We start from the raw sequence: 27,929 nt of genomic DNA, 5'->3' as shown, positions 1-27,929 counted from the left end.
GTGATTTTACTTTTCCTTCACCATCATCTTCTACCTCAACTGATGGAGCAGAGTTGGGAACTATGAATGTAAATTTCAATACTAAGGTGACGGCTACCTGCTCAAGTTGGATCAAGTTGAAACTGACTGCACTCAGTTCCTTGAAGCCAATTGGTTGGAATTAGGCAGAGTTTTGAAAGTATTTAACCCATCCCCCCCTTAAATACTGAGACAGCTGAGCTAAGGAATGTGTAACAGGGCTGTCAGTTTTCCAATCGCTATCCTTGCTGCAGGGTGCAGACTTTAAGAGATTCCTCTCCACTTCCTGTAACACATTCAGTGGCCAACTGCACAGCATTTTAATTAGGGACCTATATACTGCTCCGAGACATCTGGTTTCACTTAATCCATAATAAGCCCATTCTTAGAGGCCTTTCAGGTATCTTTCTGTATAAGATTTAACTCGGTGGTGTGTGCCAGAAACTTTGGATTGTTAGCAGAGCCTTTTTGCCAGCATAAAGTCACTCTATCATTGTTGCACAATTAAGTATTTTTGATTTCTTTGCAGCTCTTATCACATGTGTTTCAGCCTCCAGATCCTAAGAATATTTTATTTGTTCCACGTTTTGAGTTATTTGCAGAATAAGTATTTAAAAATCCTGCAGCTACCAGGCTACTACCAGTCCGTTGCCTTCAGCGCTGCGGAATATGATGGTGCTCATAAATCAATAATTGTCTTCTCCCTCCCTCGACCGCTTCAGCTTACCCTCCTTTATGTATTTATTCTTCATCTTAATGTGTGTTTTTGTCCGTTGTCAGTTTTAACGTTTTCCCTTTTGTAACTAGTCTTACCTACATAGAAACCAAAGAAGTGTTTTGATTGGAACACTGTTAGCAGTAGAACATACCCCCCATTTTCAGAAATCTTTCTCAGTTTGTGTTTGAGAGCCACATGTTTTGAGCCTACTCTCTCGGTCCCCGGCAGGGATTAAGCCCCAATAGTGCATGTCCATGACCATGGTTTGTCCTTCATCCTGTAGGACCGTTTTTTGTTTTTTTTTTGTGATGTATCCCCACTTCCCTTGGTCGCAAATGGGTTAAACCTTAGGAATAAAGAATAACACTACAAACCTGCTAAGGTTAATTCTCTTTATATGGTACAATGTGCAATTAATATTTGGTCTAAGTAACCGCACATTTAACAATTTGAGTGCCAACCAGATATGATACAATACTTTATTACACCAACATATATACCACTCTTCTGAAAAGGCCTTACACAAGATTTTGGTGTGTTTCTGTGTAAGAGTCCGCAACTACACCTACTCCTAGAGGTCATACATATGGGGATGGCTGTAAACCCACTTTAGCTGATCAGGTATAGATTTTTATGGTAGATGTTATCTTGGAATCTCCTTTTAAAAAGTTGGCCCCTAACAGTAATTCTTGCCCTGTTTGCCTACCGTTAATACGTTTTGTGCTTTACGTGATAAGTTTTAGCACATTACAATAATTCGTCTCTGACAGGTGATATGTATTGCTCTGATCGTGAGACCATTGTACAGAGCCACATGGTATGTTGTAGCTTCATAAATAAATGATCATCTTTGATTTTTGTTTGCAATTTGTACAATTTGGTACAAAGTGCTATTGAATAGTAGCGTTTGTGTTTGAAGGCCCATTGTCCAGTTCCCTAGGTAGGTTTAAATGGCTTTGAGGACAAGGGTATTAATATTTTAGTAGGAGAACTTTATGGAAGTCTCTGCAGGGAATTGAATGATATCACTTGATACACAGATGATTGCATGACATCACATTCACACATAGATGTGTGTGTTGCATAGATTATGTCAGCTACTCAAATATTTACAAACCTTCATCAGTTTCCTGCTGGTCTATCTATGAATTTAAGAACTTTTTTTTTTTCCTTCACAAAGTAAAATGCCAGCGTTCTTAGTGGCATTTAATTCTAAAACCTTCTCAATGCTGTTTGTGCTTAAGGATATAAATAACATTATTGACATTTGTAAACCTTTGTTGTATATCAGGAATTAGGAGTAGGCTGTGTCAAGGACTTCTGAACTGTGATGGTAGAAAATGGGAGCATGTTCAGCCCAGAATGCCACAACATCTTGTGTATGAATTGTCTTGCTTTAGTGTTGTAAATAGCAAGCGTCTGTCACGTTAGAGATTTATTTTTTTTACCATGGAAAGTGTGATTTCCCCCCGCCCAGTTATTTTTCTTAACATTCTTGCTGTAAATCAAATAGCATGGTCAATAATTAGATGTCTGATGCGAAAAAAGGAGAAAACAAATTGAAGTTTGCCAATGTAAATGATTTACCAACAAAATTACACATACTGCAAAATGAAAGTCATATCAAGATGTAAACAAAATATCTGCCAAACTTCCAATCAAACATTCCACGTATAACTATTTTGGATTTTGCAACAGAAAACCACTACATCCAAAGTGACGGTATCAAATGTGCAACAGAAGTATAAGGGTTTAGTCATTTAGTTTATACGGAAACACTTGCTATTTCACATATAAGGCCTATTTGTGCTGTATTATGTGTTAAAGAGCCCTGTTTAAAATAAGTGGCATCTTTGGTAGAACCCAAAGTTTTTCATCTCCTGTTGGAGTTTTCAGAATACAGGTTCTATGCACGGCAATGATGTTGTCAACACATGTCACTAAGACCAAGTGCTGTCGCAAAGGCAATTGCCCTTTTAGGCTTGCAAACGGTAGGAGAGTCCTAAGATCCCCCTCTCCGTAGTTTTAAATTGGGTTCTCTTTTATTACATGACTATGCAAAATTGCTGAGGGGTATATCTGACTTTAATACCTTATGTTCTAGGTAACATATCAGTATACGCAAACAATATATAATATCAGTGATGTTGCCTTTTAGATTAAATGAGGATATCCTTTTAGATGCTCCAGACAATTATATGGTTATTTCGATCACATGCAATGGAAACATATGTTGATGTGTACGTTTGATAGAGTGGTTTTAGGTTATGCTAACTATAATGACATTAAAGATATGCTGGCCAGCATAGGTCCCCCGATCTCCTGCTTACGAAAATATGCAGCCCTGATTGACTTTAGGTAAACTTTATCTGCCTTGCTATCTTACATATTGGCACAGAAACGCTACAGGACATATATTCCATACAAAAAGAGTCCTGTTACGTGTGTTGATTACATTTAGTTTGTATGCTACTCGACGTAGAATCGCAATCAAGTCAGACTACCCAGTCTGGAATGTATTTGCAAGTGGGCTACTGGCAAATTGAATGTAATAGGATGACTAAAAATGAAATCTTTTGGAAAGTTACCTGCATTAAGTGGCTGAATGCTGCGTTGGCTGAGTAACTGATCCGGCACTTGTTTTCCTTCTTACCTTCAGGGAGATCAGCCACAATTGGTTGACTGTTTCCAACAGTAGCTTGGTGCCAGAACTGTATTCACTGCAAGAAGTGTAAGTCCTACTTCTGTTTCATTTTCTCCAGGCATTTACTATGCGGATGTATTTGGTGTTTTCTACAATAATCTCGCAAAACTCGTTAATTTAAATGGGAAAGAATCAGCCCAAAAAAGCCTTATCTTAGCACCGCTCGCTAGCAAGAAGTTTGAAGCACAGTGAAGGTGAAAAAAGTACTCAGAATTACCACTTTGGAATAATAGGAGCTAGTTTGGCCATACAGTGAGGGTTGCATACAACCCTATATCAGCCCCACCTATACTCCCTAAAAAGCGATAGCCGTAGCTGCTGTAGAGCATTTTGAACAGTGCAACCGATTATCACAAACTGCAGCTAGGCATCCGTTCCTAAACTAATTAAACCGCCTCATTCTATAATATGTATGAAAACAGATATCAGACACGCGTTTTGACAACAGGCATAGCAGCAATGTAAGTTTTTCTTCTTTCCTATTGGTTTGTGTACACCGCTCGCATTACAGCGTTGATAAGGCAACAATGTATTCCATACAAGATACATTGTTGTTGGCATTATGGCACATACTGTGAAATAGAATATTCACTTCACCGAGCCTTCTCAATGCCATAATGAGAGCAGGGTGACGTCTTGCTAGAGTAACACGCCTTTATGCTCGTTTTTCATACATATCATAGAATAAGGGTGTTTACTAGTTAAGGAACTGATGCCTCACTGCTGTTTGCAATAATCAGTTCACCGTTTGAAATGCTCTACAGTGGCAGACCACCTCCCTCTTCCGTTTACTAATGCAAGGCTCAACACCGGACACATGTTGCTATGGCGACTAGAAACCACTTTGTGGTGCCCAGCGTATTGCTGTGCTGCCATCATGAATCTGGTGTAGCGGATGCCATGATGTGTCTAGTGGGGTCACATAATGCACGCTTCATGACCCCACCGGGTGTCTCACGTCACTGACTTCACCGCTTCCTAATGTTCTTATTTTTCCTAGTGTCTGGTGTGTCGTGCCTTGCCATACACTAACATACATTTATGCACTCCAACGCCATACAGTAACAGACACACGCTAACATTGTTTGCTCACAAACACCTTACAGTAACATGTTAATATTCTGTCCTTATGTACACGTATGCTACCAACATACACTAATACACACACTTACACTATATGCTGACATGCACACTCATGCTAATGCCATACTGTATTATAAACACAATACATGCTAGCACCACACTCTTATACACATGCACACACACTGGCTACCACTATAAAATGATACACACTAACACTATGGGTACATGCACACTGAATCTGGCACTGCAATACAGTAGACATACTGATTCTGGCACTATACATTTGCACACACACACACAGTCTGTAGCTCACATACCTACTGATGCTACAAACTACACGCACACAGACTTCAGCACTATACATTTATACACACAAACACTCACACAGACTGACGCTATAGTGGTATATGTAGTGTTTTTTTATGTATGTATAGTGTCTCGTGTATAAGAGGGTGTTGCGTGTATGGTGGTGATTGTTACAGTATAGCATTAGCATGAGTGTGTATATTGGCATCTAGTGTCAGAGTGTGCATTAGTGTATGGTGGTAGCATGTGTGTTACTGTAATGCGTTAACGTTAGTGTTTGGCAAAGCTTAACAAACCCAGAGCTCCAGGTTGGATAATATATGAAAATAAAAAATATGATTAGGGCAGAGAAGAAAAAAGTGGCTCCTAGATCCAAACCAAATTTGTCAACCCCTGTACAAATGCTTCTCACTATACAACCCAGCACCCTGCTTGCTTTTTACGATGCTTAACTTTAAGTAGAAATAACAATGCCCTAGACCTTCTCTTCTGTTGTTGCTGAGACAACAGTGCCCTGAATGCTATATTCTGCTTTGGGACTTTTAGATTCCAAAGTGCATTTTTTTGCTTCATTTTGTTTACATTTTCCAGGAAGATGAATTATAATGAGTTAAGTGTGATTCCCCATCTTGGAGAGCCAACTTCAAACATAACACTTTTGTCACTGTAAGTATGTGGTTTTTTTTTTACTTGAATTTGGGACTCTCAGACATATTTGTAATGAAAAATGGAATCTGTGTTGGAGATCTACTCTCCCTACTAAGTTGGTTGTCCTTTGTTTTACAGCATGTTAACGCACATGTCTTCATTATTATTAAAAGAGGGAGGCCAGGAATGAACTAATATCTTATCACTATTAATATCTAACATTTGTGGGATCTAGAAATGTATACTAGTCCTCCTTAATTATAAAAGTAACTTTTCCCATTGCAGCTATTATGACTAGTTGAACAAAACTGTTTTCTCTGCTGCTTAAGTTGGTAATTTATCAGAGGCTTGTAGACTTGTGTATATTTCCAAATACATGCTTGCCTTGGCTGATGAAACAGATGTGCAAATTATTAATTATCCTAATTTAAAAATGTCTTATTTTTTTTTTTTTATATATATTTTAGTGTACACAATAAAATCTCAGACTTGAATGCAGATCTGCTACAGCAGTACCAGTCACTGGAAACTCTAGACTTGAGCTCCAATCTCCTCACTGAAATAAAATGCTCATTTTTTCCACGGATACCACTCAAACACCTGTAAGTAATGTATAACTGTTCTTCCCGTGGTGCATGTTTTGTTACTGAAAACCAATGCAGTGAAGGCAGTGACACTACCTAGAATCCTTTGCAAATATGAGAAAGAAGATAGGTACCAGTAGACCTTGTGGCCCTGTGGCCAAGTGACATTTTTGCCCTTGCCTTCCCTCAATTAACATAGGCACTGGCACACAAGTTTTAGATACGCTTCACTCACTATCACATACTACACATAGATACACACCCTGTAACACACACTTTTTCTAACACATACAAATACACACACATACTCCCTTACCCAATCTGGCACTTCTGTCTTGCTCCCCTGTCACCTGGGCTAGCACACCCCAGATGGGTATATTCATAATTAGGGAGGTATTTTAGATTTTTAGTGTGTGTGTGTGTGTATATATATGTGTGTGTGTAAATATATAGTGTGTGTGTTTATAGCACTGTCAATGTTTATATAGAAGATATGATACAATGTGAGTCATATGCATTATTTACCTAATTGTATTTTAATCATTCTTGTGGAACAACTGAAAATAAGCTGAGGAACATCAGAAAAAACAATAATTTAAACCTTTAGAAAAACAAAATCTGTTTCTAATCTGTTTGGTTTGTTTGGTTGCAAAGTAGGTAGGATCATTTATTCCTTTTTGAGAGAGACAGTGAGACTGCCCGACATAACAGTCTATTAGGGGTTTTTGCCCTGGCCATAGTGTGTATTGTGGTCTCCAAACAAGAGTCTGTCCAGATCTCCAAGGGAGACCTGCAGCATCTACGTCAATATGTAGGAGTAAAATTAGGTGTAGTTATTTTACTGGCTAGGCTAATCTCCATTACAGCAATAATGAGCAAGTTTTTGTTTTAATTTTTTTCAAGAATGCATTTTCAAATCAAGTATCTATTTGGTTAAACATTCTGAATGGCCTTAAAGCATATTTATCTTTTCATCTGTATTGTAAATATAGTCAATAGTAGTAGTAAATAAATTAATTTAGTGACTGTAGAGGAGAATTTAATTGGCCCTCTGGAAATTTTCCAGTATTTATACTAAGTTGTGAAAGTGTCTTTGTCTGTTTTTTCAAAATGCTTTGGTGTAATCCAGTTGTTTTGCCTGGTCTTTATTCCAGAAACCTGAGCAACAATAGAATAGCTATATTGGAGCCTGGTTCCTTTGACAACTTGTCAAGCTCCCTCATCATCTTGAAGTTAAACAGAAACAAAATTACTGTAATTCAACCAAAGACCTTCAAACTTCCTTATCTGCAGTACCTGTAAGTAATGTATATAATGGGTTTGAAAATTCATTTTTTTTTGTTTATAAAATCTGTTTTTGGTGCAGAATCTTAAAAGTGGTCTTCCACACAACCCAATGGAATGTTCTCATTCATCAAACTTTCCAAAAGGAACACCATTTTGTATATGTAATATACATAGTGGTTTGAGATCAATAATAAGTCCATGCATGTTATGTCTAGGTAAACGTTTAGGTATATTGTGTGTTATGTTACCCCTTCAAAATATTTTGTAGTAGACTTACAAGCAGAAATATTGGCTTGCACTTACTTGTGGTGCATCAGCTTTTTGCAATAGCTGTAGAGAGTCTTCTACATCTTATGTAGCTTTATCACCCTTATTAAGATTATCCAGTCCAAATGTCACATCCTAACCTTGATAAATACCCAGAGTTGCTTTGCTAGCATCAGTCAACTCTCTCTAAGGTTCTTCAAATGCATTCTTTGTTGAATGGAGCATATGAGATGCTCTAGTAGGGACATTGAACATGTAGCGAGATAAAATCCAAAAAACTCTGAATTAAGTTGTCTAGGAAGCTATAAGTTGTATAAGACCAAATTCTTCATAAAGCAATGCTGTTTGTAAGTTGCTTGTCATCAACCTGTTTAAGAAAAAAAGTCTGTTTCTTTAAGGGAGGTTAGGCGTAATCGTATTAAAATTGTGGAGAGCCTCACATTCCAAGGACTGGATTCCCTAAAATCTTTGAAAATGCAGCGTAACGGAATAACCAAACTAATGGACGGAGCATTTTTTGGCCTGGACAACATGGAACAACTGTGAGTTACCAACATTACTCTTTACGAAAACCATTCAGATCAGTGGTCATAACTGATACACCACTGGTGTTGATGATCTGTAACCATGGCAATTGATTCTTAAGCTCAGATTGGTATATCCAAGAATTGTGGCATGTTTTATAGCCCTCAAAGGCCTGGAGTTGTGCACTGCCACATTAGCTGTCTTATTTGTACCTTGTGTTTAGAGATTTTTGTTGCCCTTTGTGACAATGTTCTGTCTTTTTTGATACATTCCTGTGAACATTTGCATGCATTTTCCCCATTGTCCTGTTCTCAGAATATATATATATATATATATATATATATATATATATATATATATATATATATATCTCTTAGTCTCCCCCCCTTTCTTTTGTGCAGGGAGTTGGAGCATAATAATGTCACTGACATTAACAAAGGTTGGCTGTATGGCTTGCGGTCCCTGCAGCAGCTCTATATGAGCCAGAATGTCGTTCACAGGATCAGTCCAGATGCGTGGGAGTTCTGCCAGAAACTCTTGGATCTGTAAGTGTTCAAGTACATTCCACTTGGTGTATGTGTGGGACACTCTGGGTTATGCAAGACTCCTGCTCTGAATATCTCTCTTGCATCTGGGTACCATTCCATTCTTGTTATGGAGTGAGAGAAAACAATGGTTAAGGAGTTCCATGAGGAAGTTATTACTAAGCCAAGGTTTCACATTGATTTTTCCATAATTTTTTCTGGTCTCCTTCAGGACCACCCTACTGATTTTCTGTGGATGTCATTATTAGGTATGGTATATAACATCAGTCTGACTTGATAATGATACACAATGTACAAATTGTCATATTTATTGAAAACGGACCTAAGATAAATCTGATTTAGCCTTCCCTAGTACGGTGCTCAAGCTGGGCTTCCCTCATATAGTGCAGTTTTCCTAAGTCTTTCTAGTTTATAATGTCCACATCGTATCCTCCAAATACTGGAAAGTTGTTGATGAGACCAGGGACTGGGCAGAAATCTATCTCCCTGAAAAAGTGCATGCCAAAACCATGTTTTGCATTAAATGGATCCCCCATCCTTCCGCTTGTGTAAAGCACTGGTTAATGCTGGGTGAACAGACCTATAAAATCAGTCTCTAGTTCACGAAGCATTAACCCTCAATATATACTGTTATAACTTGCAATGAATATATTTGCTGCAAACGCAGACATCATAATAAATACTTTTGATTATTATTCAAATAAGAGTATATTATAGTAAATATTTCAGTGCATCTAAAAGTTATACAGTGTCTTTTTCTTCCCTTTTAATGAGATTTCACAATTACAATGTCTACATTTTTTGTATGTGTTTTTGCACCGAATGCACTGGCCTTGGGTCCCATCTGCTTATCATAGAGCTTTTGTGGTAAATAAAATGTCTGTCTTCATCACATTGGGGGACCTTCTGACTTTTTAATATTTATAATGTAAGGGTCTTCATCAGCATTACTATAAATGATCACCTCAGTTTTGTGTTTAATTAGCAATGTAACCAAAATATCACCATTGACTACAATGGTGACTGCAAGTCTATAAATACATTTTTGGAATGTAAATCAAAACCCTGCTTTCTACTTTGCTAAACTATATACAACTGTACTTAAAATTCAAATATTTTTCATGCCCTGTTCAACTTCTGTCTGGCCCTTCCTGAGGAATCTAAACCTTTTAGAAAGAAGGAGCAGGTAGAATAAGTAACATTCATGTGTATGTTCTCAACTTCAGATTTTTTCATTGAAGGTAATCAAGTCTTTTTCTCCCCCCTCTGCTTGCTTCCCTCAGAGATTTATCCTATAACCAGCTGAGTCGTTTGGACTACTTTGCATTTGCTGGACTGAGCTCATTGGAAAAATTGAGCCTGGGGGACAACCAAATAAATCATATTGCCGAAGGTGTTTTTAAAGGACTTGCAAATCTTGTGACTTTGTAAGTATTGCAAATACTTTCTCTTCCTGACTTGAGCAGACTGCAAATTTATTTTTTGGGTTCAACAGCTGCTTGCGCTTACAGTAGTGTAATGTTAAGTTGAAAGAGCACTTTTTTCACACTCCTTGCAAAAGTATTCATCCCCTTGGCATTTTGCTGCATTACAACCTGGAATTAAAATTTGAATTTTATTCGGCTTTCATGTAATGAACATAAAGAAATAGTAAAAATTGGTGACATGAAATGAAGAAAATAACTTTTGAAAACAAATTCTAAAAAATAAAAAAAAGGAAAAGTGGTGCATGCATATGCATAAATAATATCTGGAGCAACCCATCACCTTCAGAAGTCACATGATCTCAGTGTGTGTAATACTGTATAATATATAGCTAGATAGATATAGATGTATTGATGTAGATATATATCTGTTCTGAAAGACCTCAGAGTCTGCAACAACACTGAACAAGGGGCACTATGGAGACCAAAGAGCTCTCCAAATAGGGGCAAAATTGTGAAGAACTACAGAAAAAAAAAACCCATCCCATTTCTTAATTAAATCCATTGTTAAAGAAAGAATATGGCACCGCAACAAACCTGCCAAGAGAGGGCCACCCACCAAAACTCACGGACCAGGCAAGGAGGGCTTTAATCAGAGAGGCAACAAGGAGACCAAAGTTAACCCTGAAGGAACTGCAAAGCTCCACAGCGGAGATTGAAGGATCTGTTCATAGGACCTCTTTAAGCTGTACACTCTACAGAGCTGGGCTTTGTGGGAGAGGGGCCAGAAAAACTCATTGCTTAAAGAAAAAACAAAAACAAATACTATTTGGCATGTGGGAGACTCCCCAAACAAAGTAGGTACTCTGGTCAGAAGATACAAAAATGTAGCTTTTTGGCCATCAAGGAAACGCTATGTGTGGCGCAACCCCAACACCTTTTTATCACCCCGAGAACACCATCCAGCTTGGTGGTGGCAGCATTATACTGTGGGGATGTTTTTCATCGGCAGGGACTGGAAAGCTGGTCAGCATTGAAGGAATTATGGTGCTAAATTATTGAGGGAAACCGCTTCCAGAGATTTAAAACTGGGATTGAGGTTCGCCTGGCAGCAGGATGATGACCTTAAGCATATTGCTAAAACAACATTCAAGTGGTTTAAGGGGAAACGTTTAAATGTCTTGAAATGACCTAGTCACAGCCCAGACATCAAACCAATTGAGAATCTGTGGTATGACTAAAGATTGCTATACACCAGCAGAATCCATCCAACTTGAAGGAGCTTGAGACGTTTTGCCTTGAAGAATGGGCAAAAATCCCAGTGGTTAGATGTGCCAAGCTTAACCCCTTGATGACAATTGCCGGTCCGGGCACGTCACGGAAAAACATGTCGTTAACGACAAATGACGTGCCAGGACCGTCATTTGTTAACACGTTTTAAAAGCGTTTAGGAGGCGATCAACGATCACCTCCTAAACTTAAATGGTGTCGCTGGAATGCCTCGATCAGGAGGCATCCAGCGACACCAACCACTTACCTTAGGATGGACTGTGACCGCTCTGGAGAGCGGTCACAGCCGCAGCTGCCGGTGATCTTCGCCATCAGCAAGATGGCGGCGGCCCGGGAAAAAAAACAATAAAGACGAAAAAGTTTGCTAGAGGGTCTCCAGACCCCCTAGAGAACTCTGGCTCCACTTGCAGGTTGAATACAGGTACTGCATTCAACCATGCAAGTCAATGGAGCCCAGCTTTCTAATCACAGTGTGATTAGTAAAAATAAATTAAATAAAATTAATAATAATTAGAAAATAGTAAAAAAAAACAGTACAATGTAAAAATAATTTCCCTCTTATGTCACTATCAGGGGAACCTTGAAGTTGAAAAAAAATGTTAAAAATGTTTTAAAAAAGGCAAAAAAAAATTAAAATATATATATAAAAAATATATTTTTGTGAGCAAGTCCTAAAATTAGCACATTAGCTTAAAACAATTCTCGCATGGAAAGAGTTAAAATACTGGCATATTAAATGCCCATGGGGTGTCTACTTTTAAAAAATGTATGATTTGATGGGGTAAATTGAATTGGCCGGGTTCAACAATGTCCCAATTAACACGGGGGGAAGGATGGCCACACATCTAATTTCCAATTAGAAAAATGCACACGTACCAAATGTGGCCTTTTAGTTCCCCCGAAAAATGACAAACCCATGCATGTGGGGTATCACTGTACTCAGGAGATGTTGCTGTACACATATTGGGGTGTCGTGTGACAGCGGCATATACCAGGAGCTGTAAATTCATACATAAAGTAGGTGTGTGTGGGGAAAAATAGACACAAAAGAATACTACTGCAAACTTTAAAAAAATGCTGGTGGTAAAATGTGTGCATGCAAAGAGTTAAAATACCAGCATTTAAAATACCCTATGGTGTCTAGTTTTCAAAAATATATGGTTTTGTTGGGCACACTGAAATGGCCCGGCTCAAAGATGTACCAAATAGGGCATGGGCAGTGGATCCCCAAATGCCAAAGTTCAACATTGAAAATGTGCATGCCCCAGATGTGGCCCTTTTGCCCCCAAACAGCCAGGCAAAATCATTCATGTGAGGTATCGCTGTGCTCAGGAGATGTTGCTAAACACATGGGGTGTTTTATGATACTGACATATACCAGAACCTGTTTATTCATACCTAAAGTAAAATGTGTGTGAAAAAACAAATGCAAAAAAATGACTACCATAAAGTTTGACAAAGGCTGATGGTAGAATTAGTGCTTGGAAAGGGTTAAAATAGCATTTGGAATACCCTGGGCTGTCTAGTTTTCAAAAATATATGACTTGATGGGGTAAATTGTATTGGCCGGCTTCAGAGATACCCGAAATGGCACATTGGGGGGAAGAATTACCAGATTTGGAAAAAATGGCTTTGAAATAGCAAAACGCTACCTGTACTTTTTGCCCCATAACGTGTAGAAAAAAGCAAAAAAACATAAAAACATTGGGTATTTCTAAACTAAGGGCAAATAGTAGAATCTATTTAGCAGGTTTTTTCATTACCTTTTATAGATGAGTAAAAGATTTTTCAACTAAAAGTTAGAAACAGTCATTTTTTTCTAAATGTTTCACCATATTTTATACTTTTTTTAATAGTAAATAATATGATACAATCAAAACAATGTCATCTAAAGAAAGCCCTTCTTGTCCTGACAAAAACAATATCTAATGTGTGTGGGCTCAGTAAACTGGAAAGAAGAAAATTACAACTAAACACGAGCAGCGCAGAAATGTTAAAAAGGCCATTGTCACGAAGGGTACAAAAAGTAAAATCAGCCTTTGTCACGAAGGGGTTAAAGAGACACAACCCAGGAGACTTAGTTGTTTACTGCAAAAGGTGGCTCTGCAAAGTATTGAAATTGGAGGGTAAATTAATTTCCCAATAAAACAATGTTTTTCATATTTAAAGTGGTGTGTAAATCAAATGATACAACCCCCAACAAATGCATTTTAATTCCATGTTGTAATAGAATAAAATAGGAAACATGCGAAGGGGGTGAATACTTTTGCAAGGCACTGTATAATTGAACTTGTTACAAACCACCATGCAAATATATATACATAGCTGCAAACAGCCCAAATATACTAGTTCAGTCCTAGCAGAGGTTTATAAGAACAACCTTGTTTTTGGCTACAAGTTAGTGGCTTATTTTATTAGCAATTAAATTAATTTTAAGTATAACCCCAGCAGTGAGAAAGTAATTGTGTAATAAGGGTGACTGTTAGCACCCTAGTGCTTTAAGTGGCTTAGGAGTAGAATGCACTTACTTACTCAATAGGTGGTGATGTTTGTGAGCAGATTAATAATTTATAAACTCTAAACGTAACATTTTCCAAAAAGGAATATGTGGCTCTCAAATTCTTTGTTCCTTAATGATATTTAAAAGCGAAAGATGTTTTTTTCTTTTTGTGGCATTTACTAAACCATTATGGAAAAGCTGCTTAATAGCCTGTCCTATGGTGCATGCTACTGTGAGTCCACCTCAAGTTTGTTTTTTATGGCAATTTTAGAATATTTTTTTTTATCAGTACCATTATGAGAACCATTTTGTTTCAACCATTATCAAGCCACTGCAACAGTATGTTTTTGATGGGCGATTAGGTTATTTTTTGATTCTCTTGGTCATTTCAAACTTTTCAATTGTATGTCTTACCACAGAGCTCAATCAAAATAGATAACATTGTGTTCTAATAAGCATATGCAGAATCATTTGTTTGTGGTCCTCAAGGCCTGGGCGTTTGACAAGCTTTGTGTGTGTTCAGCTGTGATATGTTTTTGGCTGATAACCATCAGTTCACTCAGTCAATATATTTACACAGAGACCTTCAGAACAATGAAATATCATGGGCTATTGAAGATTCAAATGAGGTGTTTGCTGGACTCCTAAGACTAAATACACTGTAAGTTTAACTTTTTTTTAAAAACCTGATTTTGCAGGTTAAGACCTTTTTGTGTTATCGTTGGGTTTATCATTCTCATTTGACTTAAAATATGAAAATTGGCACATAGTTTGAGAGGACAAGAGCCGAGCATACATTGGTCCTCAGGGATCTACATTACAGGCTTTGTGGCTGGTGAACTACTACCACCACATTTAGAAAAGTGCTTCTAACTTTTTACATTGGTTTGGCAGCCAAACCTGTTGGCAGGCTTGTTTAAGCATGTGAATGTTGCATCGTGGGAGTGTCCCATAGATAACACAGCATACAGATAAAGGTTAGTGTATGACTGCTTTTAAGTGACTATCCTGGCTTAAATAGGAGCTTAGACGACCCTTCTAAATAGGGCATCTTAAAACAAACTAAATCATACAGGACAGCAGCGTTGTCCAGCAACATTCATGTGTATTGATCCCATCATCCTAAGTATCAAAATGAAATGGATTCCCCAAAAGTCATTTTAATTAAGAAGTCTGTAGCAGGTAACTCACATTTTTATTGTAACAAAACTTACCCCTTTAGAAATAAAATGTAGCAAATACATTGTAATACTAGCCATTAGCACTTTTAAATGGTCATAAGTAACTTTTTTTTCCCCCTGAGGGAAAGGTTGAAGACAGTTGCTTTGTTTTTCCATTTTGTGGCAAGATAATCTGCTGGTGTCTGTTTAGCTAAACTATTTATGCCTTCCGTTCAGCATTTTGCAGGGGAACAAGATTAAATCCATCACAAAGAAAGCTTTTTCTGGCCTGGATTTACTTCAGCATCTGTAAGTATTGTCCAGAACCTTTCATTTCAGCTGTGGATAATTTATCTAGGATATTGCTTACATAGCAGGAGTTTGCTATAATTCTCTGCCCTCTAAGTTCGAGTGACCAAAGCATGAAACTTAAGTGTGTGACAATTAGTATATGCCAACTATCTTTATCGTTACTGCACACGTGGCGTTATTTTAAAAGCTTTGATTAGTCTTTTTAATACATGTCATTTCACAGGTCTGTACATTTCATAAACCTGCGTGGAGCACCAACAATATATCTATGCATTCGCCATCATATTAAAAGTGGAGATCTTTCTCATTCAGTTACCTTTTGATAAGGCCCTCCCTATTGGTGGAAGGGGATTGGCTTTGGCAGTATTGGCAAAGATGGGTTGAAGATATAGCTAGATAACGCTAGGACAGAAAACCTTATTGCCTTTTCTAACTTGTGTAAGCAAACAAAAACAGATGTATCCAAAATAATGACACTGCATGTAGGGCTGAAACAACTAATCGATAAAATCGATAATAATCGATAATGAAAATCGTTGTCAACGATTTTCATTATCGATTAATCGAATAGATTTTTATCGATTAAAAAAAGGTTTTTTTCAGAGCAAATGCTCTGAAAAACTCCTCTCCTTTATATAATCCGACCTCAAACAGAGATCGGATTATAACACTAGAATCCAGACCCCCGCAACGCTGCAGGGGACCTGGATTCTCCTCACTGTCGGCCGGTCTCTCACTTCCGTCTCTCTCCCCCCTCCCATCTGCCTCCTCCCCCCTCCCATAGATCACTCTGCCTCTCTACCCGGCTCCATTACTGACAGGCACTTTCCCTGCAGCTTCATAGAAGCCTCAGCGTAAGTGAAGGACAGTAACGGAGGCTGTCTGTGCGCATCGTTTAGACCCCCACCGGCTGACAGAGGATCATCCTCTCTGTCAGCCGGTGGGGGTCTGCATTGCACAGACAGCCTCCGTTACTCACCTTCACTTACGCTGAGGCTTCTATGAAGCTGCAGTGACGGAGCCGGGTAGAGAGGCAGAGCGGTGTATGGGAGGGGGGAGGAGTCAGAGGGGTGTATGGGAGCCACCCTCCCACACACCACTCTGGCTCCTCCCCCTCCCATACGGCACTCTGCCTCTCTACCCGGCTCCCTGGTATCTTGTCAGCAACGGAGGTTCACAGGAGGCAGAGTGGAGTATGGGAGGGGGGGAGGGGGGAGGAGGCAGAGTGGAGTATGGAAGGGGGGAGGAGGCAGAGTGGTATATGGAAGGGGGAGGAGGCAGAGTGGTATATGGAAGGGGGAGGAGGCAGAGTGGTATATGGAAGGGGGAGGAGCCAGAGTGGTGTATGGAAGGAGGCAGAGTGGAGTATGGGAGGGGGGAGGAGGCAGAGTGGAGTATGGGAGGGGAAGGAGCCAAAGTGATGTATGGGAGGGGAGGAGGCAGAGTGGAGTATGGGAGGGGGAGGAGGCAGAGTGAAGTATGGGAGGGGGAGGAGGCAGAGTGGTATATGGGAGGGGGAGGAGGCAAAGTCATGTATGGGAGGGGAGGAGCCAAAGTCATGTATGAGAGGGGGGAGGAGGCAGAGTGGTATATGGGAGGGGGAGGAGCCAGAGTGGTGTATGGGAGGAGGCAGAGTGGAGTATGGGAGGGGGGAGGAGGCAGAGTGGAGTATGGGAGGGGGAGGAGCCAAAGTGATGTATGGGAGGGGAGGAGGCAGAGTGAAGTATGGGAGGGGGAGGAGGCAGAGTGAAGTATGGGAGGGGAGGAGGCAGAGTGGTATATGGGAGGGGGAGGAGGCAAAGTCATGTATGGGAGGGGGAGGAGGCAAAGTCATGTATGGGAGGGGAGGAGCCAAAGTCATGTATGAGAGGGGGGAGGAGGCAGCGTGGTGTATGGGAGGGGGAGGAGCCAGAGTGGTGTATGGGTGAGTTATAGTGGTGTATGGGGGTATTATGAATTTCAGGGCATATCAGGGGGCATAAACATATCTGGGGGTAAAAGGTATCAGGGGGCTCAGTGGCATATAGGGGGTATAAGGCATATCGATATTAGGCATATCAGGGGGGCATAAAACAAATCTGGGGGTAAAAGGTATATCAGGAGGCTCAGTTGGATATCACTGGCATATAAGGAGTATAAGGCATATCAGGGGCACAGCGGAATCTGGCATATAAGAGGTATAAGGCATATATGGGGGCAGAGTGGCAAGCTGGGGGTCAGATGTGCATAACTGGGGGCAGTTTGGTAAATAAAAAAAATGTAAACAAGGCTTTTTTCTCAGTTTTTATTAAATATGAAAAATAGTTAACATATGAATTAATATTTACTAATAACTTTGTATTAAAACCTAGTTTGAGAAACACTGTTTGGTTTCTTGTAGCTTTTATTAATATGTCAGTAAAAGAAGATGAATAGAGAGAGGCCATTGCAATAAAGAGATGAAAGTGTAAATTGTACGTTTTTTATTGCAATTTTTCTTCAATTTAAAATAATGTATTTTTTTATCTGATTAATCGATTAATCGACAAAATAATCGGCCAACTAATCGATTATTAAAATAATCGTTAGTTGCAGCCCTAACTGCATGATATACAAAACACAAGGTATACACATGTGCAGGAAACTCATTACGATCCTTGGCACCATTATTTAAAGGGGGAAAAAAGTAAAAGTATTGCATATTAGTACATTTGTGTACTGCTTTGTTTTTCTGGTGTGTACACGTACCTACTTCTGCAGTAGCTGTTTCTATGTTACGTTAAATTTTATTTGTGGAGCACCAGCAGATTCCATAGAGCTATTATGAAAGGAACAAGTGAAAATGAACATGCATTAAGACATATTTGTACAGAAGGAAACTAATGACAATCTCATCAGTGACCAAAACCAGTAATGATTCTTATATGAATGGGATTTGGATACTGTGACGCACATATGCTTTGATAAATGACTTTTTCCCTGCACTAGAATTCAAAATGCATGTGTGTTATTTTTTTAAATGTTTTTATTAACATCATCTTTTTTCATTCAGAGACCTTAACAACAATGGTATCATGTCTGTGCAAGAAGATGCCTTTTCTCACATGAAACTCCAAGAGATGTAGGTTTTTCTTGTCTGTTCAATCACATTTATAATTGTTGTATGTGAGTGCAGTTTTTTTGCACAAACGGCATGTAAACTCGCAGAGGGGGGGTACTTCATTTGAACATAAATGTAAGCACACATGTAGACATTGCAAAAGAGTTAAACTCAGGGTTTTAACTGCTGGCTAAAAATGAGTGCGCGCATATTGAGCCGGCATCCGGTCTGGTCTTAAAGTGACAGAGCTGCTTAGTCATCCCTGGACTAGCCCTGTGCAATATGAAAGGTTTGCATTGTTTTCTCCAATAACAGTTATATTGTGTAACATAGTGTTAACAACTCGAGTTGGTGGCATTTGAATAAAAGATTTAGCTAGTTTATTACTGCTCTTGATTCATATCCAGGTCTGTGTATAAGTCTTGCACTTTTATGTGTTTATTGATACTGCCTTGTAACATACGGTTCAATTTTCTTACAGAGTCTTAAACACCAGCCACTTGCTGTGCGACTGTCAGTTAAAGTGGTTACCCCAGTGGCTTACTAACAGTGGTTTTCAGCAATCTGTTAATGTGAGCTGCGGGCACCCTGATTGGCTGGCTAGGCGTCCTCTCTTTAGCATGAATCCTGAAGATTTTATCTGTGGTTTGTATTTATCTTTGTTTGGTACTTTGTTTTTGAGGCGAGGGGAATTTCATTCCACCTTTGTTTAAATTCAAAAGGGTTTATTCACAAAAGTAACTTAAAATATGTGCTTTCTCCATCACTATGCACTGTAAAGGTCAAATGAGCTTCTTCTACAAGAATAGCTTGGTTAGCCGTTTTCAATCAGTGGGATTTCTTGCGTATGTGAAGAATACACAGGCATGTTGCATTTGATTTTTGGTTTTAATCATGTTTCCCTGTTGCCAATATTTAATCTTGTTTGTTTTGTTTTTCATTTAGATAATTTCCCCAAACCCCAGATTAAGGTGCACCCTGAAACCACAGTAGCATTGAGGGGAATGAATGTCACTCTAACCTGCTCTGCTGGAAGTAGCAGTGACACCCCCATGTTCACAGCTTGGAGGAAAAACAGTGAAATCCTGTATGATGCAGAAGTGGAGAACTTTGCAAGGTACCAGAAGCATGGAGCCGAAGTCATCGAGTACACCACTGTCTTGCATTTGTTCAATGTCAACTTTACTGATGATGGGAAATACCAGTGCGTCATCACCAACCACTTTGGGTCCAATTATTCCAGCAAAGCAAAACTCACAGTAAATGGTAATTTTTTATATTTTTGTTTCATTAAATTTTATCCAACATATTTCAGATAATGACTGGCACTTTGAAAACAATCCAGATCAAGTTTAATATAGGATTAAGACCGATTGTCAACTTTTCTCTTTCAATTCTCATAGAAATGCCCACATTTATTAAAACCCCTATGGACCTGACAATCCGCACCGGTGCTATGGCCCGTTTGGAATGTGCAGCAGAAGGCCATCCACTTCCACAAATTGCATGGCAGAAAGACGGAGGGACAGATTTTCCTGCTGCCCGAGAACGGCGTATGCATGTAATGCCAGAAGACGAGGTCTTGTTTATAGTGAATGTTAAAATTGAAGACATGGGATTATACAGCTGCACTGCACAGAATGCAGCTGGCAGCATATCTACCAATGTTACATTGACTGTATTAGGTAAGAAATTTTTATTTCCAGATGTGATAGTCGACAAAAGAATACGTACGTTAAAGAGGAGCTTTGCACCTTCAGATTTTACATAAACCAGTCAACAAGCAGTAATTTAACAATACAGTAGAGACAGGTTATTGGGGAGGAGTTATGCGCATCCTGATAAAAGGAAGATATCCTTTCTTGCAGTATACACATAACATAAATTTCAAAAACAAATGCCCACCAGCTACTTGCAGGAAACATACTTGTCTGAACATATCTACTGTTGCCTGTGGTGGCATGATGTACTCACTACAGATCACCAATCGCAGCAGCCCCATGTATTTGCCCTCAACTAGCATTACTGTTATTAAAGTACAAAGTATGTTTTTAAACTGACCGTATTTAGATGCAGATGTATTTCTTAGTAAGTGGCTTGCATATCCTTTAGTGTCAGAGTATGGATTTGTTACCCTGGCACTAGATGGTTATGTGCAGGTTATAGCACTACAAGTGGAACAACAACTATTATAGTTAGCTTAAATACAGTTTATAAGTTATTTTGAAATGAAGGCCCATATTCCATACCAAGAGAGTTTCAGTCATATTTGTATGAAACCAGGGCTCGACAAATCCCAGGCGCCAGGTCGCCATGGCGACTCAGAATTTTGTCCCTGCGCCTAGGAGTTTGTCAGCCTCTTAAATCCACAAAAATAATGCCCCCGCGTCACCACGCGGGGGCGCTGCTGCTGTCTGCCCAGGAGTCTGGGTAGACAGCACAGCCACTCAGAGCCCGCCCCCCGAGCCTGAGATCACTCCCACGGAGTGATTCTGTAGGCTGAAACCGCGATTGCAGGAAAACCTGCAATAGCGTTTTCAGCTGCCACAGGCAGCTTCAGGAAAGGGGATTCAGTGTTGATTGGGTACCCACACAAGTGTGGGGACCTGACACAACATCCCCCTGCTGCCTGATCGCTCCATGAGAGCGACAGTGCAGCATTAACCCCTTCAATGCCGCGATCGCGGCATTTAGGGGTTAATTCCCGTTTTGTAAGGGGCTCTGCTGCTGATGGTCTGCAACGGCAAAAACGAGCCCCCACAAACCCTTTGATTCCTGTAGGCATGGAAGCCTACAGCAGTCATCAGACTCCCCCCTGCAATGGCTGGTCTATAGACCAGCAATTGAGTCCCAGCTGCCAGAGGCAGCTTCAGGGACAGGGGAGAAGGTTCTTTGGTCTCCACATGAGTGTGGAGACCAGCCCCAACACCACCCTGCTGCCTGATCGCTCCATGAGAGCGACAGTGCAGCGTTAACCCCTTCAATTCCACAATTGTGTATAACACATTCGTGGCATTGCAGGGGTTAACATTTGTCCCCACAAGCTTGTGGGGACTAAATATCAGTCAATGCTGTGCTCCAATGGAGCATCAGCATTGAAAACGTTAAATATGTATATATATCAAAAATAATAATAAAAAAAACAGCACTGACCTGAAAGTCCAGGGTGCTTCCAGGTCAAATGCTGTGAGTTTAGTAAGTGGGCTGATGATGATCAGATCACTCCTAACCAACTGTTAGTTTAAAAAAAAATCCTGGCTCCTAACTTTTTTAGCTGGCGCCTAGATTCACAACAAATTTGTCAAGCCCTGTATGAAACTATGCCACTTGCACCTTTTAACAGATGAAAAAATTATATTTTAATGCAAAATAACTGAATAAATGTGCGGCCATTTTAAAGTGAATTAGTGTCTCTCCAGGTACTGATTGTGTTCATGAGCTGTCTGGGATAACTTTACTGTGGTTTTGGTTTTTCTTTTCTTTCAGAAACTCCTTCTTTCATAAGACCGTTGGAGGACAGAACTGTGGCTCATGGAGAAACTGCTGTATTGCAGTGTATAGCAGGTGGAAGCCCAGCTCCACGTCTTAACTGGACCAAAGATGATGGCCCACTAGTGGTCACTGAGAGACACTTCTTTGCTGCAGCCAATCAGCTGTTAATCATTGTTGATGCTGGGCCAGAGGATGCTGGGAAATACACGTGCAGCATGTCTAATACACTTGGCACCGAGAGGGGTCATATTAACTTATTTGTACTTTCTTCCCCAAACTGTGATTCCTCTCAAAATGTCATGGGCTTTGAAGAGGATGGCTGGACCACTGTTGGCATAGTGATCATTGTTGTGGTGTGCTGTGTTGTGGGCACCTCCCTGGTCTGGGTTATTGTCATATACCATATGAGAAGAAAAAGTGAGGATTACAGCATAACCAACACAGGTGAGTGCAACTTCAAAAACATTTTGTTTACTCCTGAATATCTTCTTTACTTGAACCACATTGTTTAAGTCTGCTTTTCACATAAAATAAGTAGCAGAAATGTGAGACGACGTTGTGCTATTCTCCAATACATGTAGAAACTGACTTAAGGGATCATCTTTACTAAAGAGACTGAAACGCATACCTTATAATATAGGACATTCTGCATAAATCATTGATAAATGCTCATTTCACCATAATTAAGGAATGCAGAAAGGTGTTGCACTCAACTTTATAAAAACATACACTTTTGTAACCCCTTAAAGACCATTGAGGTGCTAGAGAGGTCACGGAAAAAGCAGTTCAGGGCCAATACGACACTTATTACTGCCTGGCACTATCATGTGCCTGGCACATCATGGGGTTAAATGAGCTTAGAAAGTGGTCAAAGCAACACCCAAAAAAAAATCTCTATGGCATTCAGCAACATCAAAATAACAAAAACCCATGGAATTGCGTGATCACTCTACATAGCAATCTCAAGTGCCACATTAAAAAGGCAGTGCTGTCCTCCGGGCAAGAGTTTTGGAAGAAATCAATGATCTATTGCTATTCTATTGCTTTGGGGTTTTGCTGCATCAGGAATATCCAATAATGTTCATTGGCAAAGAAGGAAGCGCTTTGTTTAGTGTAATTTATTTTTAATTCATTAACTAAATTATTAAATGTTTAAATGAAATATTAAGTGATTTTCTGTGCAATTAAATTACACTGGTAGTATTTGTGCATGGAAAGTGTTAAAATACCCTGGGGTGTCCAGTTTTCAAACATATATATTTTGACAGTTTTCAAAGATGTCCCAAATTAGGACGTGCTCAGGAGGACTAGATTTATTTATTAAAAAAAAAAAAGGTTTGAAATAGCAATGCGCTACTTGTACTTATTGCCCTAGAAATTGACAAACAAATAGAAACATATGATATTTCTAAACTCAGGACAAATATAAGAATCTACTTTGAAGTTTTTTTCATTAGCTTTTGTAGATGAGTAAAATATTTTTTTTAAAATCAGGTATTTTTGTTTTCAATTTTTAACCATATATTTTTTTTTATAGTACATTAGATGATATGATCAAAATAAAAAGCGCTTCTTGTCCTCGGAAAAAAATATTTGAGTGGGTACTGTAAATGAGAAAGAAGAAAATGGCAGCTAAAGACAAACACCACAAAAAAAGCCATGGTGCACAAAAATGTAAAAAAAAAAACGGTCCGATCCTTAAGTGGTTAAAAAACAAACACCATGTTATTTTAAAACATATGTATGTGAATCAGTGAGCCTTTTGTTTCTGCATCATAAATGGTCCTAAAAGTTAAGAGTCTGAACTTTTATATCTTTTGGTTTCCCCTTATAGTTGTTTTTGTCATAAGTGCCATTCTGGCATACTAAGCAGTTGCGTATATTTCACAGTGCACCTCATCGCAATTATTGACTCTATAAATGTAACTTTACATTTTTTTTTGCTTTCTGCAGAAGACATGAATTTGCCGGCAGACATTTCAAGCTACTTGTCTTCTCAGGGAACGCTTTCCGAGCCACCAGACGGTTATAGTAACTCCGAGGCTGGCAGCCACCAGCAGCTTATGCCTCCAGCAAGTGGCTGTACACACAAAGGAACAGATGGTGCGTAATCTTATGATACTCATAAACCCCAACAAGTTGCCACCTGATATGTTTAATTGGTTAACAGTATGATCTTTTTGACACAATTGACAAAAAAGGCAAGGGTGCCAACTTAGGAGAAAGTTACACTATACCTAGTCTTCCTAAAGTTACATAATAAACATTAGTCGGAAAGTATTTGGTTCTGGTTTCATCTCACATTTAGCTGATTGCATCTGTGCCAATCAATCTGAGTATTTATCTGGCCTTATCAACCCAGTCTATCATATCCCAAATTTACACCAACTCCTGTAAGAAGATTTTTATTATTTTTTTGTTTCTCAAGATTTTGGGGACTTTTCACTGGTCATAGGAAATGCACAGCTCTGGTGTTCAGCTGTTAAACATTTGCCAATGAGAATTTATTTAGAGAGGACTAAGCTGAGTCAGTGTAAATACCATTCAGCTTGCATCAGCCCAAGTCAACAAGCAACCCTGTCCAAATTTTATACTAACAGCTGCTGTGCGCAAGTGGATGCTATAACACAGGGAGTGAAGTTATTGGTATACCTGGGAAATGAAGCCTTGTTTCCTTTAGGTCTCTGGGTCAGGTGCTCCTTTACCTTTTGTAGGGGAGTGAAGTTAGCCCCACGCCTTATGCCACTTGCAACAAATTATGTTTCTTTATGTTAATGGTATTTACTGGCTTGCACATTCAGATTCCTCCTCATTCTTTATAGCATCAAACACATCTTCAAACCCCAAACTATCCAGGAGTATCTGTCACTTTCTAGCAACCCCTTAGAACCACAGACCCGTGCAAGTGAATTATTCAACTAATGGCCCCATCTGTGCTTCCTCTTCCTTATTTCTAATAAGCCATCACAAGCTAAAACCTTGTTACTGTTTTGTGTAATTCCCACTGGTTTCATGGAAAAGATTACAATTGTATCATTCTCTCTCATGTTTTACTCTTTTACTTTCTCGGTTTTATTATATATATTCCTTTCAGGTTTGTATGTAGATACTGGTAGTGAGGCAGATGCAGATATCCTAAATTCCCAGTACACACCCAATGTACAAGCAAGAATGCCTCAGTTATACAATGGCCGTAGCAGCATCCATCCAGTAGATATGCGGGAAGGTCCTATTGTACCAGGTGAGCAAAAATATTAATTTAGCATATCAGCCCATACATGTTTTACACATCATAACCTAAGTTAACCATATTAAATGTTAAAGTTCATGACGGTACAATTAGAAAAAGACTAAACAAGTATGGTTTGCTTGAAAGGGTGGCCTCTTCTCTCAGAAAAAAGGAACATGGTAGCACGGCTTAGGTTTGCAATGTTGCATCTGCAAACCACAAGACTTCTGGAACAATGTCCTTTGGACAGTCGAGACATAATGCACAGTGGTGATGGTGGAGGCTTGTTTTGTAGCCACAGGACCTGGGAGCCTTGCAGCCATTTGACCATTTACTCTTCTGTATACCAAACTATTCTAGAGTCAAATGTGAGGCCATCTGTCTGGCAGCTAAAGCTTGGCCGGAATTGGGTCATGCAACAGGGCAGTGATCCCAAGCACAGCAGCAAATCTACAACAGAATGGCTGAAAAAGAAGTGTCGATGTTGAATGACTGAGTCAAAGATCAAAAGATAAATGTTGTGGTGAGAGAGCTGTGCATAAACAAATGCCTGCAAACTACAATGACCTAAAAAGTGTCATCGTAAAGAAGAGTGGGCCATCCTCCACAAAAGATGTGAGGGGCTGATAATGTCATGTATGATAGCTATCAGATATCAACACCTGATTGCCTCTGACAGGAAGCTTAAAATGGGTGTGGTTGAATCTTACAGCAGGACAGTGATTCAAAACATACATCAAAACACAAAAATGGTAAAAATAAGGCCCTACCATGGCCATCCCAGTCCCCTCACTTGAACCTCTTAGAAAAACCATGGTGTGAACTGTCAACCTCAAAATAAATTTAAAGGCTCTGAAGAGAGTCTATATGAAGGAATGGTCTCAGATCCCTTGCCATGTATTCTCCAACCTCATCAGGCATCATAGGATAGGACTCAGAGCTGTTATCTTGGCAAAAGGAGGTAGCACAAAGTACTTACTAAAAGGGTGCCAATAATTGTGACATACAAATATTTTTGTATGAGTAAGCCCGTGTTTGCACTTTTTTGATATCCATGAAAACAGAGTAGTTTTGTGTCTTATTTGATGAAAAGGTCAAAGGGTTAAACAATTACATATTTACCAAGGGTGTCAATATTAGTGGAAGGCATTGCATAAAAAGGAAATGATACCTTCAATGAATTCTATATTTTTACATACAGTTGTGCTCAAAAGTTTGCATACCCTGACAGAAATTGTGAAATGTTGCCATTGATTTTGAAAATGTCTGATCATGCAAAAAAACTTTTATTTAAAGTTAGTGATCATATGAAGCAATGTATTATCACATAGTTGTGTGGATGAAGTTAGACTTTACAGTGTGTGTCAGACTTTTCAGCAGAACAAGCTAATCTATCAAATTAATCTCATGTGTCCTGTCAGATATAACTCAATTCCTTTTTAACTCCTTTCACTACTAAGGACTTTTGCATCTTAAACAATTACTAGTTTTACCTATTTTCATAATTTGTATGTTTTCTTACACTACATTGTGTAACCCCCCCCCCCAATTAAGATATTTTTAAAACGATAACTAGGATTTTCACAAGTCAAGTTCTCGCATGTAATTTATACCAAACACCTGAAAATTTCCCAGACTTCCTATCTTTCTGCTTCACAACCAGAGGGACAGAGCAGCAGACAAAGCCAGTGTTTGCATAATATCAAGTCTCAGGATCAGTCCTGTGTACCAAGACCTGAATAAGACCACGACTTGAAGAGGCGTTAAGATGTGATTTGAAAGTTATGTCTCGTAAACAATATTCCACTGCAATGGAATAGAACAAAAAGTTGTACTGTCTCGCAATAATCTGCCAGCATAGTCTATCAAGCCATTTTGATGCCTTTTTTAAGCGGTTCTTTGGCCCTAATGAGTTTGTGAACCTTACATTTGCAGGTGCAGGGCAGGTGGTGATTTGCTCTGATTGTTATGATAATGCCAACATTTACACAAGGACTCGGGAGTATTGCCCTTATACATATATAACCGAGGAGGATCCCGTGGACCAAGCATTGTCTAACTTTGTATCACAAATACCAAAGGATGCATTCTCACCTCACTCCCAGCATGAGAATAGCAGCGGTAAGTGTTTCCTTTTTAGTTCTTTAACCTTGATTTCTAAAAGCCTTACAAGGTCCGAGCATCCTTGTACTTCGTATCATTAATCTTTCAGAGAAACCATTGTGCCCTTTATTCTTTCACAGTATTCAGACCGATGTGTACACTTATAAAGGCCTTATGCTAGTAGTGCAGCATGCAAAGGAAAACATATTTATTGCACTACTAATAAACACTGTATGCATTAATCTTAAGTGATGTCACTGTCATCCAGTAAGTCCATTTGGGATTTATAGTTTTCATTATTCTACAAAAAGTACAGTTTCATGCTATATGAGACTATTTGTGTCATGCAAATATACCACCTTCTTTCTAAGTTTTATCATGTTAACAGTTTCTCGGATCAAAAGGGATAAGTATAGTCCACATCTCAGTCTGCATACATTCGTAAATTCGTAAAAGTGAAAACAGTGCAGTCCAAGCATATAAGTTTTATATTTAAATTTGTCATGCAGAGCCTGTGTTGGACTAACGCAGGAGTTTGGCATTGGAAGAGTAAACGTAGCCAGATGTGTGTTACAGCCTACAGCTCCTCTCTTAAGCCTCTCTGAAGCCAGAGTGACCCACACCTTCTACATACCAGAGCTCTGCCATAGATTCA

The 27,929-nt window shown here is 39.2% G+C and overlaps 1 protein-coding gene across 1 annotated transcript; it reads left to right on the top strand.

Moving 5' to 3' along the window:
- The first annotated feature begins 648 nt into the window (after positions 1 to 648).
- LOC149298380 (leucine-rich repeats and immunoglobulin-like domains protein 2) lies at positions 649 to 27,800 on the top strand. Its single transcript, XM_089487520.1, has 19 exons — positions 649 to 693; positions 3,400 to 3,467; positions 5,421 to 5,495; positions 5,945 to 6,079; positions 7,216 to 7,359; positions 8,014 to 8,157; positions 8,542 to 8,685; positions 9,969 to 10,112; positions 14,480 to 14,560; positions 15,297 to 15,368; positions 18,403 to 18,471; positions 18,932 to 19,095; positions 19,396 to 19,716; positions 19,854 to 20,135; positions 21,937 to 22,386; positions 23,896 to 24,045; positions 26,130 to 26,132; positions 27,107 to 27,292; positions 27,784 to 27,800. Exons 1-19 carry the CDS (start codon positions 688 to 690, stop codon positions 27,798 to 27,800), a joined length of 2,655 nt encoding a protein of 884 aa, XP_089343646.1. The 5' UTR covers positions 649 to 687.
- Positions 27,801 to 27,929: the final 129 nt, after the last annotated feature.

This window comes from Sceloporus occidentalis, unplaced genomic scaffold (assembly GCF_023333645.1).
Source record: "Sceloporus occidentalis isolate IW3139 unplaced genomic scaffold, rSceOcc1.0.p SCAF_33, whole genome shotgun sequence".
NCBI classification, from domain to species: Eukaryota; Metazoa; Chordata; class Lepidosauria; order Squamata; family Phrynosomatidae; genus Sceloporus; species Sceloporus occidentalis.
Note: the sequence above shows the minus strand (reverse complement) of the source record. Positions and strands in the feature narration are given on the sequence as shown.

What these genes read in the sequence shown, in the direction of transcription:
- LOC149298380 (XM_089487520.1), top strand. An exon ending in CTTCCTTATCTGCAGTACCT is followed by an intron (nt 7,360 to 8,013) that starts GTAAGTAATGTA and finishes TGTTTCTTTAAG; the next exon opens with GGAGGTTAGGCGTAATCGTA. An exon ending in CTCCTAAGACTAAATACACT is followed by an intron (nt 14,561 to 15,296) that starts GTAAGTTTAACT and finishes CCTTCCGTTCAG; the next exon opens with CATTTTGCAGGGGAACAAGA.